The sequence below is a fragment of the Chlamydotis macqueenii genome, chromosome 1 (genome assembly GCF_036417535.1).
Source record: "Chlamydotis macqueenii isolate bChlMac1 chromosome 1, bChlMac1.mat, whole genome shotgun sequence".
NCBI lineage: Eukaryota > Metazoa > Chordata > Aves > Otidiformes > Otididae > Chlamydotis > Chlamydotis macqueenii.
The window spans coordinates 76,186,921-76,201,417 of record NC_141556.1 but is presented as its reverse complement, the minus strand read 5'-3'; the positions used below and the strand labels follow the sequence as shown (position 1 = coordinate 76,201,417).

The 14,497-nt window shown below is 46.0% G+C and overlaps 3 protein-coding genes across 10 annotated transcripts in view; all 3 read left to right on the top strand.

Annotated features, from left to right (window-relative positions):
• The window catches only part of LOC104473358 (lactosylceramide 4-alpha-galactosyltransferase), a 61,721-nt gene that overhangs the window by 9,765 nt on the left and 37,459 nt on the right, over nucleotides 1–14,497 (top strand). The window lies entirely within an intron of this gene.
• Nucleotides 1–14,497, top strand: part of LOC104475254 (lactosylceramide 4-alpha-galactosyltransferase) — a 31,575-nt gene that overhangs the window by 9,708 nt on the left and 7,370 nt on the right. For 3 of the 5 annotated variants that reach the window (XM_086757314.1, XM_086757332.1, XM_086757305.1), the window contains exon 2: nucleotides 3,675–6,431. In XM_086757314.1, the coding sequence (XP_086613440.1) occupies nucleotides 3,720–4,802 (1,083 nt within the window). In that variant the 5' untranslated portion in view covers nucleotides 3,675–3,719 and the 3' untranslated portion in view covers nucleotides 4,803–6,431. Of the gene's footprint in view, nucleotides 1–3,674; nucleotides 6,432–14,497 lie in introns of those variants that run through there. The other 2 variants (XR_015259895.1, XR_015259894.1) reach the window with 1 other exon arrangement.
• LOC104486837 (lactosylceramide 4-alpha-galactosyltransferase-like) lies at nucleotides 10,482–13,993 on the top strand. The gene is made up of 2 exons (XM_086757342.1): nucleotides 10,482–11,452; nucleotides 12,291–13,993. Exon 2 carries the CDS (start codon nucleotides 12,345–12,347, stop codon nucleotides 13,425–13,427), a length of 1,083 nt encoding a protein of 360 aa, XP_086613468.1. The 5' UTR covers nucleotides 10,482–11,452; nucleotides 12,291–12,344; the 3' UTR covers nucleotides 13,428–13,993.

Here is a 14,497-nt window from a genome sequence, read left to right as displayed (position 1 = left end):
CAGACGGACGTAATCTGGGTAGAGTTTCCCCTCTCCATGTGTGAGACTAGCAAACCCCTCTATCACTGTGCTGGTGCTTTGGCATTTTCCCAAGTGCAGCTTTCTAGAGAAGGGCCAACACCAGCCAGATGCAGGCGTTCATGAGTGGTGATCTTTGAACAAGTTGTGTAGGCAAAAGCCATAGAATAGGCGCAGTTTTATTTGCAAATCCTTTTACTCAGGTTGTAAAAGATTCATTGCAGGATACAGCTGGAGTAAATTTTTGCAGTTGTTGTGCTGTTTCTGCAGGGTGGAGTTGCAGAGCCATCTCTTTCCCTCACCCCTGAACTCGTTGCTGGTGCAGTACTAGAAGCCTAGCAGTAACTATACCATGTACTCCAGGTGTAATGTGATTTAAAAAAAATCTCACTCCCTCACTCTTCTTCCTTCCAAACACGGGTGGAGCAAAAAGGGAGAGAAGAGATGGAGGGGAAATGGTAACGTCTTGCCATTTCTTGCAACTATATGGAAAGAAAATGTGTGTTGCCCTCTTAGAGCCTGAAGGAAAGCAGAGGGTATGGAGGGGAAGGGCAGCTCCCAGTGACACAGCCGTTCCCAGGCATACCAGTGGTGCCACCGGCCACATACCTGGTGCCACTGGCTGGATGATGTCTCATTGTCTACAGGTAGAGAAGAAACGCTCCAAAGTGATCTCTCCGAGAGACTGGACACGTGTTGAAAAATCATAGGATGATAAGGCTTTTGCTCAAATGGAGGAAAAAAATTGAGAGCTGAAAGAATCTCAGTGGAGATTTTTCTTTTTTTTAAACTGAAGAATGATTAATCTGAAATGGAAAATTCTGGTCTGTTATTAAGCTGATGGGTAGCTATCTGTAGCAAGCATAATGTAGTTCTCTATTACATTCTGCATGTTTTTGGTTGTTTGTCTCACAAAACTCCTGTATTTACTGTTGGATTGTATTGACTGTATTTCTTTTAAATTACACAAACTTTTACCAAAAGGGAAACAGGGATTAAAACAGAGAAGACACTAAAATATTTTGCGTCTTTTGGACAATTCTTTTCTTTTTTTTTTCTTTGAAGAGTATATTCCTTGTGAAACCTTACTGTGGTTTTTTTTTCTTTATTAAGAGCCTAGCACCACTTTAACTATGCAGGCTTTGAGGAAGGCATGGGCACACTGATGGCAACACCCTTCAAATAAGCTGTGCATTGACACACCTTATTTCAGACTACTAAAAACTGTCGGACTTTCTGGAAGATCAACACTGCTGTAATAAATTCTAAGTAAGTTCCATCTGCTGCGACGTATCTCTTTATGGTTTAACCTACACTTTGGACTTCAGAGATCTAAACGTGGGGACTGGCAAGGACAATCACACTAGGCTTGTAAAAGCAGAAACAGCACTGTCTATCCCAGCTCAACTGCCTGATAGGAGGGTGTATAGTTGTCTCCTTAGACTTAAGTGTCCTGCTGGAAAGGGTCTGGATCTGTGGGTGGAATAGGTGGGAGAAGAGGAGAGTGTCTTTTAAAGATGACTGCTGTACTGAAGGCTTACTAGTTGTAGTGTTTGATTCTCTTTCACAAACTGTGGTTTTGAACGGTGAAAGAAGGGAATTTTTTTGTTTTTTTTTTTTAATGAAGGAGCATGGTCAAGAACAGAGGTGCCATGTGAAGGAACATAGTAAACACTACTGTGTCATGGGGCTTCATAGCAAATATGCGACACAGGATGGCTATCCAGGAATAAATGGAAGGGAAAAAAAAGTACCATTCTGTGATTCTTGATGGGAACAGATGATAGTACTGGGGTTTTAGATGAGTTCTCAGTTTTGGGGAAGGCTGGCAGGTGGTCCTCCTCTGGGGAAATGAAACATCTCAGAAGCAGCTGTCCCACTCACTGTCAGGTGTCAGGATCATTAGTATGGCAGCAAACAGGAGGACAAAAGAGAATCTAAAATCCTAGTATCTAGGATTCTTCTTGTACATTGTCTGATTTGAAATAATGGACCGATGAAGATAAAATTGAACAAATGCTGTATTTCCTTACAAGTGGCAAGCACAGTATGCATCCAGGAAAGTAAGGGTCGGTCTTGGTTTGTGATAAATGAAGGAAGACGTTTGACCATATTTTGTTTTTGAAGGAGAGTAATCTTTGCTAGAGAACAACATATCATACCAGATCCAACAGCCCCAGAGAGGCGAGACTGCTGCTGCTCCATGTCCAGACAGATGTATTCAGTGGGCATATGCACGTGAAGCACATATATATACTACATACATATGTACATTTACGTGGCTGTCCACACAGATCACAGGCAGATGCTCAGAGCACCCACATGAACATAGGCAGCACCAACAGCCTCATCCTGCTCCCCTCTGGCTGGACAGGATGGAAGTCCACAAGTGAGAATATACATAGACATGTGTATAAGGTGTATCCCTCCAGCAGCTGGGCTTAGACACTCAGCCCAGTATCTGCCCCTGGATCCCAGTCTTCCTTGTTGCTGGCACCTGGACATACAAGTCCCCAAGGCTGCAGCCCTACTCCAGTTGCTGGTACAAACTATCAAACACACGCACACAGCTGGCCAGGACTTTCCATGTCCCATAGCTGACCCCCCTGTGCTCTCGCACTTAGAGACGCACAGGTGCTCTCACACCCAGAGCTGGCCCTTAGGAACCCACTTGCACTCCTGCCTCCAAGGCTGCTTTGCATACTCACAGGCTGGTCCACTTGATCTTTGCTAGCTGTTGCACACCCACACTCACTCCAGTTGCTGGCACCATGGACACATGGGCCCTCTGACCTGTGTTCTGACCCTAGTTACTTCATTCACAACCTGATATGCACACAGAATTGAAACCCCTCACTCAGGAAAGAGTCAGAAAGGAATTTAATAAGAAGACAACAGAGGCTGTGCTGATCAGGTGCAGGGCGTGGACAGACAACTGTATTGACCAGCAAGCTATTTACCTGTGTCTGGCCCTTGTTATCCCCTTATCCCTCTATTTTCCCACTCTTGTTCCTCCCAAAATCACCTAAACCCCTCCCTTGCTCCACCTTTTGTTCCTTTGCTAAATATCTCATATTAAGTCCTGTGTGATTCCAAACTGTTCTTCCCCTGCACCCCATAATAGGCAGTGACCCCCTTAGTCCAAAAGGTGATTGATCTGGAGAGCTTCTTCTGGTGAATGTGGTGATGGGTTCTACACCTGGATGCTGGGATAGCCCTGAGAGGGGCCCAGACAAGGTGCTGGTTCCTCTGGAGTCCTTGATCTGGGATCTTGCCTGCCATTGTGTGCCTGTGCTTCTCTGGGCTTGGGCAGATGGGCCTTTGATGGGCTGCTGGCCTCTGTGATGGGCCTGGGAGTACCCTGGCAGGGTCTATTTGGGCTCCCTCAGCTGCCATTGATCTTTGGAGCTTTTTGTGCATGTGCAGATGAACTTTGTCACATAATCTCACAACTTGAACATGGGCTGTGGTTTCTGGTGGGGCACTGTGGAAGCATGGAGAAGCCAAGATGCTTTTTTAAAGGTGACCTAAAGGCGCAATTCAAGCATGGCGGCATGAAGGAGAGTTCAGCATGCAGCTCTGCCAAAATACTGTCCTGAGGTTCGTGGTCTATTGCCTTCCCTGTCAATGTCTTTTTCTTCTTTCCTCCCCTTCAGATCACGACGGTTGTCTCGGAAGAGCAGGCTCTCACAGGAGCAAGAATGCTCAGGATGCCCAGCTGCCTGCTAAAACTGACCAGGGTGGTGCTGAGCCACAAACTCAGGGCTCTGTTTATCCTCATCTTTAAGTTCATGTCCTTTGCCTCCATCATGTTGTACTGGAGAATCACGGAGGACCCTAAGGGCAGGGGCCAGGTCTACAGCTTGCCTGTTGAAATCCACTGTGCTCATTCTGTGCCATCTCCTCCCCACGCCATTGCTGATGGGCCTCCTCCTTCACCAGGGGATGTGTTTTTTGTGGAGACCTCGGAGCGAACTAACCCAAGTTACCTGTTCACATGCTCTGTGGAGTCAGCGGCCCGCACACACCCTGGGACAAGGGTCGTGGTGCTTATGAAAGGCTTGGCAGATGGGAATGCCTCATTACCCAATCACTGGGGCTTCTCGTTGCTGAGCTGCTTCCCCAACGTGGAAATCCGACCCCTGGACTTGCTGGAGCTTTTCTCAGGGACACCTCTGGCAAAGTGGTACTTGCAGGCTCAGCAGCGCTGGGAGCCTTATTTCTTACCCATCCTCTCTGACGCCTGCAGAATTGCCATCATGTGGAAATTTGGTGGCATCTACCTGGACACAGACTTCATTGTGCTTAAGAACTTAAAGAACCTCACCAATGCGCTTGGTACCCAGTCCAAGTATGTACTGAACGGGGCCTTTTTGTCCTTTAAGCCCAAACACAAGTTCATGGAACTCTGCATGAAGGACTTTGTGGAGAATTACAACAGCTGGATCTGGGGGCACCAGGGCCCACAGCTCCTAACACGTGTCTTCAAGAAGTGGTGCTCCATCAGGAGCCTTCGGAGCAGTACGAGCTGCAAAGGAGTGAGTGCTCTGCCCCGTGAGGCTTTTTATCCTATTCGGTGGCAGGACTGGAAGAAATACTTTGAAGTGGTCAGTTCGTCAGAGCTTCACCACCTCTTTAATAATACCTATGCAGTGCATGTATGGAACAAGAAGAGCCAAGGGACAAGGCTAGAGATCACATCTCAGGCTTTGCTGGCTCAGCTGCATTCTCACTTCTGCCCTGCCACGTATGATATAATGAAGAAAGACTCTGAACGGCAGTGACTCAAGGGTCAGCTAACAGATGTTGCCCAGGAGCCCACAACTCTCCAGCTGTTCCATCACAAATTAACCTTCTTTTGAAGTGAGGTGGTGGGAGTTGAGGATAAAAGTCACTTGTGGGGTGTAGGTGGAGCCCATAGCTTCAGCCAGTGTCTGTGCAGCTCTTTGTCTTGACTTTAACTGCCTACCAGCAACATTTTGTTTCTCTGCAGGACCTTCTGCTCTGCTTGGTCAGGTAGATAAATCTCAGGAGAGGAGCAAGTGCTGCACCACTTGTGGCAGCCTCCGTCAGCCTTTCAGAGGAGTAAGGCCCCTTTCTATGGCTGTAAACCTGGAAGAGGCCTTTGTAGAAATGCATATCTCATAGCCTGATTCTCAGGATTTCTGAAGTGCAGTCCTCGAAGCAATGAAAGAATGGGAGAGCAAAGAACAGGAACTGAGGAGGAAGTTAAGGATGTGCTAGAGGAGATGTCCTGAGAAAAATGTAGAGGAAAACAGAGAAGAAAGAAAGGGCTAAAGCAAGTTATTTTTCTTTTCATTCTCTTCTTTTCAGAAGCCTTTCGTAGAGGAGACTTTCTCATGTCTGGTTTGAGCAGGGAACAGGATGCTGCAGTCTCAGTTCGATGTCATAGATCTAAAGACTTGGAAATTTGGTGCGAATCGGAACATGAGGATCTGAGGCCAGCTTATCATTTAGAAGGAGCTCTTGTACAACAATGTTTTATTATATACTAGTGGCAAATTAACACTCTGTTATGAGCAGGAGAGCTCATGCAAATCACACCTTAAATTGAACCTAACACAGGAAAAGCTGAACTGTCTTTTACACTGAGCTTGCCTCTGTGACCAAATGTCCGTAACTGCATCTAAGATGCACCAGATCTTTCAGTACTCAGATGGATCCTAAAGGAAAAGACATGATATTTTTAAGTGTTTCCAAGGTTACAGAACCTGTACTGTCTAAATTCAAGTCCATTTATGAGTCCTTTATGGTGGACCTCTTCAAGTAGCCTGGAGTACTCCTGCAACTCACTGTCCAGAAGTACAAATCTCTCCTGGGAGGTCTTGAGGAGAGCAGTGGAAAGCTTTACTTTTCTCCCTGAGCATCTTCCTGAATTGCATTGGAGGAAGTTAATGTATATCTGGCAAGGTGCTGTTGTGCCTTTGAGGGTTCCCACCACAGAGGCAAGTTTGTTGGACAAACTCTGGGAGAAAACTCATCCCTTGCCTTGATGGCCAAAAGGACGTATTGATGCTCTTACAGTTCTTGTCGGAAAGTAATGGAGAAAGAGCAATGAGAAACAAGAATAAGGTCAAGGCCATCAGCATTGTTACATCTGGTCCCCACCACACTCCAGAGGGGATCACCAAGGCACAAGAGTTTGGCACTCGTGTTGGTCCAGTGGCCTGCTTGATGACCATGAGTCAGTCATATCTTCAGTGTCACCTGGCCCCAAAGTGACAGCTCTTTCACGTGGTGCTTCCTGCAAGTCCTCTGAGTGTGACTCAAATGATTTCTAGATCTGCAGTTGTCTGAGGCCTCTTCTGTTTCCCAGGTCAACAATAAGCAATGTGAAGTTTGCTCAGTTTAGTGAAGTCAATAGTCAAAAACATAAAAGTCTGTGCATGCAACATTTCTCTGTTTGTTTCAGGTTTATTTGTCTCTTCTTTGATGATAAAAATGAGAAAGACAAATTGCCCATCACTTTTACAGAACAGTTCCCTGTCCCTCAGTGAACATGGCTGTGGGAACTTAAGGAGGATGTGCACCTTTTGGGGTTTTTTTTTTTTGTTTTGTTTATTTTATGCTGAGCTGTCCGGTGTTGATTGGAGACCAGTGCTGTTTTGATTGAAAGCTATCTGCCTGTGAGTTGATCAGGGTGTGAGGTCCGTGCACAAGTAGCTACTCTTGAGTGAAGAAAGTGCTGGAAACACCCCTTCAGTGACTGGCACCAGATATATGTATGTAGTACTGCCCCTTTGTTCTGCCCAGTTTTATGGTATATCCTGGAGGCATTCAGGATTTTGAATGTCTGCAGCTTTCCCAACAGCTAACATCTTTAAGAACAAAGACTTTGGTGGGAAACAGCAAATCTCTCTGATTGTATAAGGATTCTTCAACACTAAGTGGTATAAATGGATGCTGTTTTCGCTCCCTGCTCTCACTGTCACTACTCTGTGGAGATTTTTTCCACTGCTTTCTTTAGAAGCAATCGCAAAATGGTAAGCCCTGCCTTAGTGTGTGGTCAGTGAGGCATGGTTTCTTCTTTTACTGGTTCCTTCCATTCTGGGCCCTTTGGGCTAAACAATAGAAATCTTAGTGAGCTAGGAACCCCTACCAGAGATGGTAAAATGGTGGTTGGTGATCACAAATACGTAACAGGGGACTCTACTGTGGCAATACCATTCACTGATTATGGGTGTGTTTGGGACCCTCTGGAATGAATATCTGGCTTGATGTACCACTGCTTATTCTAGGAAAGTGCCTTTTTGGATAAGTGGAGTGGGTTTTTTTTGTTGTTTTTTTCTCTGTTTTTTTTTTTCCCCTGTAGAGTCAATGTTACAAGGTTTGATAAGGAGAAGATCAAACCAAAGCAACCTTTGGCCTTTTTCCCTTTGTCTTGTGAAAGAAAAATAGTTTTTACTATTACTTCTCTCTGCCAAGATATTCCATTTTGTTCTACGAGGTGTTGGTGGTAGGTCTGAGCAATCTGTTAGTTATCATGCAGAAAAGCATTTTAAAGTTATGTCTTGAAGTGACTCACTAAAATTAGGAGTGTGGAATGAACATGAGACAAAATGTGCTTAAGCACATCTGAAAAGAAGGCTCTGCAGCCCATGAGTACCTGTCATCTTTGGGACCTCACCGCAAGGAACTGAGGAAAGCACAGTGTGTAGTACTGATTCCTAATCCAACCAGGTATCACTCTATCGTTCATGACCTGCAATCTATCTGAAGCAAGGCATTTTAGTCTCACTCTGAAGGTCTGAATGTTATGGAATAGGAAACTCCATAGGAAATTGTGTTGCTTTTTCCCTGGGTGATGGGCTACAGCCTTCCTTAATAGTGACACTGTCTGTGCTTTTGTAGACCTAAAAGTGCTGCAGCCATTCATTTTCCCACCTGCCTTTCAGAGCCTGGTCTAAAGACTCTGGAGTCCAGAGGAGCATTTTGAGAGGCTGCGAAAGGACTGGTGGGGTCTGGTGTGTGGAAGAGTTTTATTGTGACTCCTTTAGTCAAGAGCCAGGAAAACAGTTTTCCTTTGAGATGCAAAATAGTTGCCTGTGCTTTCTTCATTGCTGATATGCAGTCAAGGACGATGGAAAGTTGTGATAGGGCACTGGCTGTTTCTTGCCCTGTCTCTTTTGTCCTTGAGCTCATGAAAATTAACTGGTACGCAGTACATCAAGAAGAAAAGACCGGGTGGAGATTGGAGATGTAGAATTGGACAGTGCAACAGAAGAAGAGTAAGGAAGGATCAGTAGGGTAATCCTAGTGATCTGGTAGTAGGATCTGGTGTCCTAGGAAGAAACTGAATGACGATTATTTTCTCTGTGCAGTCTGAAAGTGCTCTAATGCCAGGAGCTCTTATGTTGGGGGTGGATCTAGGAGGCACAGTAAGTATTGATGCTCTGTAGGGCTCTTCCCCGCCCCCCCACTCCCTCCCTGTTCTCCCTTTCTTCTCCGTTCTCCCAAAATGTGTAGTCCAGGAAGGCCGTTGTGAAGGGCAAGTTAAGAGCCCTTCTTGGGGGAAAGCACAGTTACATGTCTTAATCATATACATGTTGGGAGCTGAGGTCTGCCTACGGCTGGTTTGTCCTGAGCAGGAGAGAAGAGGAAAAACAAAGCTCTCCACATGCTCTGTTTGTATATGCTGTTTGTGAACACCAACACTCTGGTCTTTCTTATGGACTTCTGGTTCATTTCTCTCAAGTATTTGTGATCATGCCCTGTGTGCACTTGGCTTGTGGTCTCTCTGGTACCTTCTTTGCAACCACACCTGGAATTCAGATGAACAGGCATAGTTCAGAAGAGAAAACTACAGGAGAAAGTAGCTTCAGCTGCACCCTGCCATTACAGCTCAAAGCTGAGATCTTGGCCTTTAAATTTGCATGTAATGATGGAGCCAAATAGCAGCTACTGTGGCTCTGCAGTATGTTGGTAGCGGTATGAGAAATAAGAAACTACTCTTCACAAAGTGGAATCTATGTCCAAGGAGAAAATTAGGTAGGCACATAAAGTCTGGCAAGTTAAATACGAAAACGCCATTAGGCTATAGAAAACATTGCTTGAAAAACAATTAACAAACGATATTAAAGCTACCAACATTATTATTTATTTTTCCAACAGCAGAAGGAACAGGAAGCCCACTAGAAAAGTGCAAGGTCAGTAGGAGATGAGAGGCTGAATGGGAGTTCAGAGATCAGTTTGAAGCAAACCAAAATTAATTCCTGCATCCCGCTACAGGTAAGAGGAACTTGGGACATTTCTCTACACTGTAACCCCTCCTTGTGGGGAATGCAGGCCCACAGTCTCTTGCACATCACCATGTCCATGGAATATATGTCAGGACTGAATGAACAGACAGATGATGGGGCCTGATGGGATGCATCCACGAGTGTTGCAGGAGCTGGCTGACGTCACTGTGAGACTGCTCTTTGTTATGCTTGAAAGATCATAGAGATCATGGGAAGTGGAAGGATGCAAAAGTAACTCCTATCTTGCCTGTCCTCAGGAAGTGCAAGGAAGAAGATCCAGGGAACTACAGGCCAGTCAGTATCACCTTGACCCCTGAGAAGGTGATGGAGCAAATCCTCCTGGAAGTCATCTGCAAACGTATTAAGGACAAGAAGGTGATTAGGAGTAGCCAACATGGATTTACAAAGGAGAAATCATGCCTGGCTAAACTGAAAGCCTTTTGTGATGAAATGACCAGCTCAGTGGACAGGGGAAGAGCATTGGATATTGTTTATTGTGACTTTAGTAAGGCTTTTGACACAGTCCCCATAACAGCCTCATACACATACTGATGATATGTGGACTACATAAACATGGAGAGGTGGATTTGAAAACTGACTAAACTTCTGGAATTGAAGGAGTGTGATGAGTGACACAAAGTCCAGGTGGAGGCCAGTAACTAGTGGTATACTCCAGGGATCTATGCTGGGGCCAGTAGTGTTTAACATCTTTACTAATGACCTTGATGATGATGGGATGGCGTGCAACCTTGACAAGTTTGCAGATGATGCGAAACTGGGAGCAGTGGTTGATACGCAAGGAGGTTGAGCTGCCTCACAGAATGACCTCAACAAGCTGGAGAAGTAAGCCAAAAGGAATCTCAGGAAGCTGGACAAAGAGAGACGCAACTGGTGAGAGAAAACTTCATGCACCTGTGGACAGACAAGTTGATGAAGAGCTAGCAGTGTGCCAGCATTACCTGCAAGGTCAAGAGAAACAATCCTTCCCTGCTACTCAGCACAAGTGAGACACATCTGGAGTGCTGTGTCCTCTTCTGGGCTCCCCAGTAAAAGCGAGACATGCACATACTGCAGCAAGGCCAGCAAATGGCCACTAAGATGAGAAAGGGCTTGGAGCACATGCCATATGAAGAGAGGCTGAGAGAGCTCTGATCATTTTGCTTGGAGAAGAGCAAGTGCAGGGCGGGATGACTTGTCAAAGTATATAAATCCATGACTGGAGATTAGTGGGGTAAAGAGGACAAGCCAGGCTCTTCTCTGTGGAATCCAGTGATGGGATGAGATACAACAGGCACAAACCGAGCTCCAACGCTGAAAGGGCTGGGAATAAGCTTAAGGTGGAGCTCCTCCAGTGTTGGCATCTTATGAGTCCATCCATGGTGCTGCAGTGTTTGGAAGGATTTGGGGAGGGGTGAGGAGTCTGGGAAGCTATGGAGCAATAGACCTGACATTTGTTGCAGGCAGCTGTGTAGAAACTGTAGTAATCCCTAAACTTAGTGGCTGTATGGATAAAGGTGATATTTTGTGAATGTGTCAACGCATCTTCTGTAAGGCAAGGTCAGCTGCCATTGAGCACAGGGACAAGGGGGAACTCAATCCTAAAATGAGGGACACCTGCAATTGGCAAAGTCATTCAGTGAAGTATCTGGCCTCAGAGGGAGTCTTCCCAAATGGATGAGTAAATTAATTGCTCAAAGTTGTATTTAGGAATGAAGTCTTGGGGTGGGAGGAGGCAGCTGTATGAAACTCTTGGCTTAGTTCTTGTGGCAGCCACGCAAGGAGCGTGAGCACTGAGAATTCTTAGCAAAGAAGCAGAAAACAGCAAAATGCTTTTCTGCCACAGTATAAAGCTTAATGTGTAGCAATAAGGACTCTCCTTTTCCTTCTTTTTTTTTGTTTGCTGGTTCCTTCCAAATTAGATGGGCTCTTCACAGCAGAGCCGCATGACCCATCAGCTATATGACTCTTCTTTCAGCCAGTGTGTTAGGTGAACTTATGGTGTCACATCCTCCCTGATTTGCATGTTATCTCTATGTGGTTAGGCTCCACCTTTCACCTTTTTTGTCACCAAAAGGAAGTGCCAGACCATAGAGTTATAGGCGCTCTCAAAGACACTAACCTCTTGAAAAGCCAGCTGAGCAGTGGCTTCTGTGGTGTCTAGAAAGCAGGCACAGGTGAGTAGTATTCCCAGATTCTGAGAGTGGGACTTGCAGTTTCAGAGGAATGTAGAATGCCAGTTTCCTGTGTCTGTTGCATAGAAGAAATAACTCTGTCCCCTCAAGCCTGTCCTTGGTTTCTCTTCTGCAGTTTACCAAGCTAAAAATGATTTACAGGATTCAACACGCTGTGCTGTGGAGGGAGGGGGAAACAGGTATGTAAAAAGCAGAGTGGGTTTTTTTCACTGTGTGTAACACCCACAGCACATGCTGGCACTTCTCTGCAGGAGAAGAACACGTTCTGGGAGTCCAGAGCTGATGATTTGTGTACGGGCTGCTTCTTCTCTGTCCCCAAAGCCCCAGTGCCTAATGGAGAGAGGTGGCTCCGTGCGGTTGCATTTGGAAACCTCCAAGTGCAGCTGACAAGTCATTTTCTGGCTACATGGAGCGTTTAGTGTGTGTCTCAGTCACAGTAATCAGGGGTGAATGACAAATGGCATTATGCCAGCTGAGTTCTTTGTCCTGTTCCCTGTTGGTTACATATTAAAGCTTTTGCTGTATCCTGAAGCTCTCTGTTCTGGAGCATGGGGATTTGGGTTTGGAGACGGAGCAGAGGGAGGCAGGAGAATTGCCGCAGTCCTCCTTGCTGCTTCTCCCTCAGTTGTGCATTGACCCGAAGGCCCTGTGAGAATGCGGAGAAGTGAGGAGACGGTTTCAGAAAGGACCTAAAGGCATAACTGAAGCAGGCTGCCCTGAGGCTAAGAAAGGAGAGTTCCGCTTTGCTGTGGCACTGTCCCAAGGCTTGTGGTCTGCTGCCTTGCCTGTCAGTGTCTTTTTCTTCTTTCCTCCCCTTCAGATCACGACAGTTGTCTTGGGAGAGCAGGCTCCAACGTGAGCAAGACTGCCCAGGATGTCCAACTGCCTGCTAAAACTGACCACGGTGCTCCTGAGCCACAGGCTCAGGGCTCTGTTTATCCTCAGCATTTCATTTGTGTTCTTTGCTTCTGTCATGTTCTACTGGAGAACTGGGAAGGACACTGAGAGCCAGCTGTACAGCTTGCATACACAAAAGAGGTGTAAACAGTTTTTGCCTTACCTTCCCCAAGCCGTTGCTGGTGGGCCTCCTCCTCCACCAGGAGATGTGTTTTTTGTGGAGACCTCGGAGCAAACTAGCCCAAGCTACCTGTTCCTGTGCTCTGTGGAGTCAGCGGCCCGCACGCACCCTGGGACAAGGGTCGTGGTGCTTATGAAAGGCTTGGCAGACGGGAATGCCTCATTACCCAATCACTGGGGCTTCTCGTTGCTGAGCTGCTTCCCCAACGTGGAATTCCAGCCCCTGAACTTGCTGGAGCTTTTCTCAGGGACACCTCTGGCAAAGTGGTACTTGCAGCCTGACCACCAGAAGGAACCTTATTTCTTTCCCGTCCTGTCTGACGCCTGCAGAATTACAATCATGTGGAAATTTGGTGGCATCTACCTGGACACAGACTTCATTGTCCTTAGGAACTTGAAGAACCTCACCAATGCCCTCGGTTTGCAATCTCAGAATGTATTGAATGGGGCTTTTCTCTCCTTTGAACCCAAGCATGAGTACATAGAGCTTTGCATGCAGGACTTTGTGGATAACTACAATGGCTGGATCTGGGCGCACCAGGGCCCAGAACTCTTAACGCGTGTTTTCAAGAAGTGGTGCTCCATCAGTAATATACAGAACAACATGAGCTGCAAGGGGGTGCGCGCTCTTCCCCCAGAAGTAGTTTATCCTGTTCCCTGGCCAAACTGGAAAAAGTTGTTTGAAGCAATCAGCTCCACGGAGCTTCACAAGCTTTTTAAGAACACCTACGCAGTGCACGTATGGAACAAACTGAGCCATGGAACAACGCTAGAGATCACATCCCAGGCTTTGTTGGCTCAGCTGTATTCTCAGTTCTGCCCTGCCACATATGCAAAGATGAAGGAGGACTCTGAAGAGCAGGCAAGGCATCCAGTGTGACCTGTGGACCGTTGGCTGCAGGGTAGTTTCCCAGTCTGAAGGAAACGGAGTGCCTTTCACCTGCCACAGAGTTGGTTTCTAGCCCACGGCACAAGTATTCTGTGTGACAGCTCAGTGATTTTGTACCCTTTCTGAATATCTGCCTCGGATCCTACGTGCTTCAAATACACACCAGAACCTGAGTTGGGACTCTCTTGTTGTCCTTCTGTAGCCCCTGATGCTGCAGGGAAGGGTGAACTTGTTCATTGGTGCCTGCCAGTTGCTCCTCTATTGCTGTTCTCTCCGTTGTATCATGCCTGAAAAGCCTCTCATGTAGTTCCACCAGCTGTAGGAACTTGTAGGCTTGCTCTCTGTAATGTTTCTATGTCTGTAAATAAATGCCAGCCAGTGCTATAGGACACGATTTAGAGAAGCTTAGGATCAAATTCCCGGGGTGGTAAAGAATGTTATGACTGGTGAGGTCTTGGGAGAGACTTGGGACTATATGAAAATTGCTTTAAGAAATGGAAAGCATTTTAAATCCCTGCTTGGCTCAGTGTAAAGTTTTTCTTGTTTTCCAAAGGTAACTTAATTTCAAATGATCTTGTCTACTGCTTTACGTTCCACAGCGACAGGCTGCCTTTTCTGGTCCTCCTTGGGAAAAGAAATAGCCAAAAGCAATTCTTTTACCAGTGTGGGGAAATGCAACAGGTGTTGATAACAATACTTTCCTGCTGAATCACTGCTTGGAAGTAGAAGTGTCTTTGTCTAAATTTCCACGTCTGCAACACCAGAGTAATATGTTTAAGATAGAAGTGGTGGTAAAACATTACGTAGGGTCTCAGTGATTAGAGGTTATTTCTTTGTGGTTTATTTGCCTCTTACTGTTTCATAGGTAAAATAATAAGAAACGCACAGTTATGCAACTCAACTTACACCAACTCTTTTTCCTCATGTCCAGAATCGTATGTTTTATGGCTAAGTCATGCACTCTGGTAGTTTCTTGCATGTGAAGTGTGAGAAATGTCCTTCTCGTCTTTGTCAGGCATGTGGTTGTACACCTTTTCTTAACCTTCTGTATTGGCTTGATA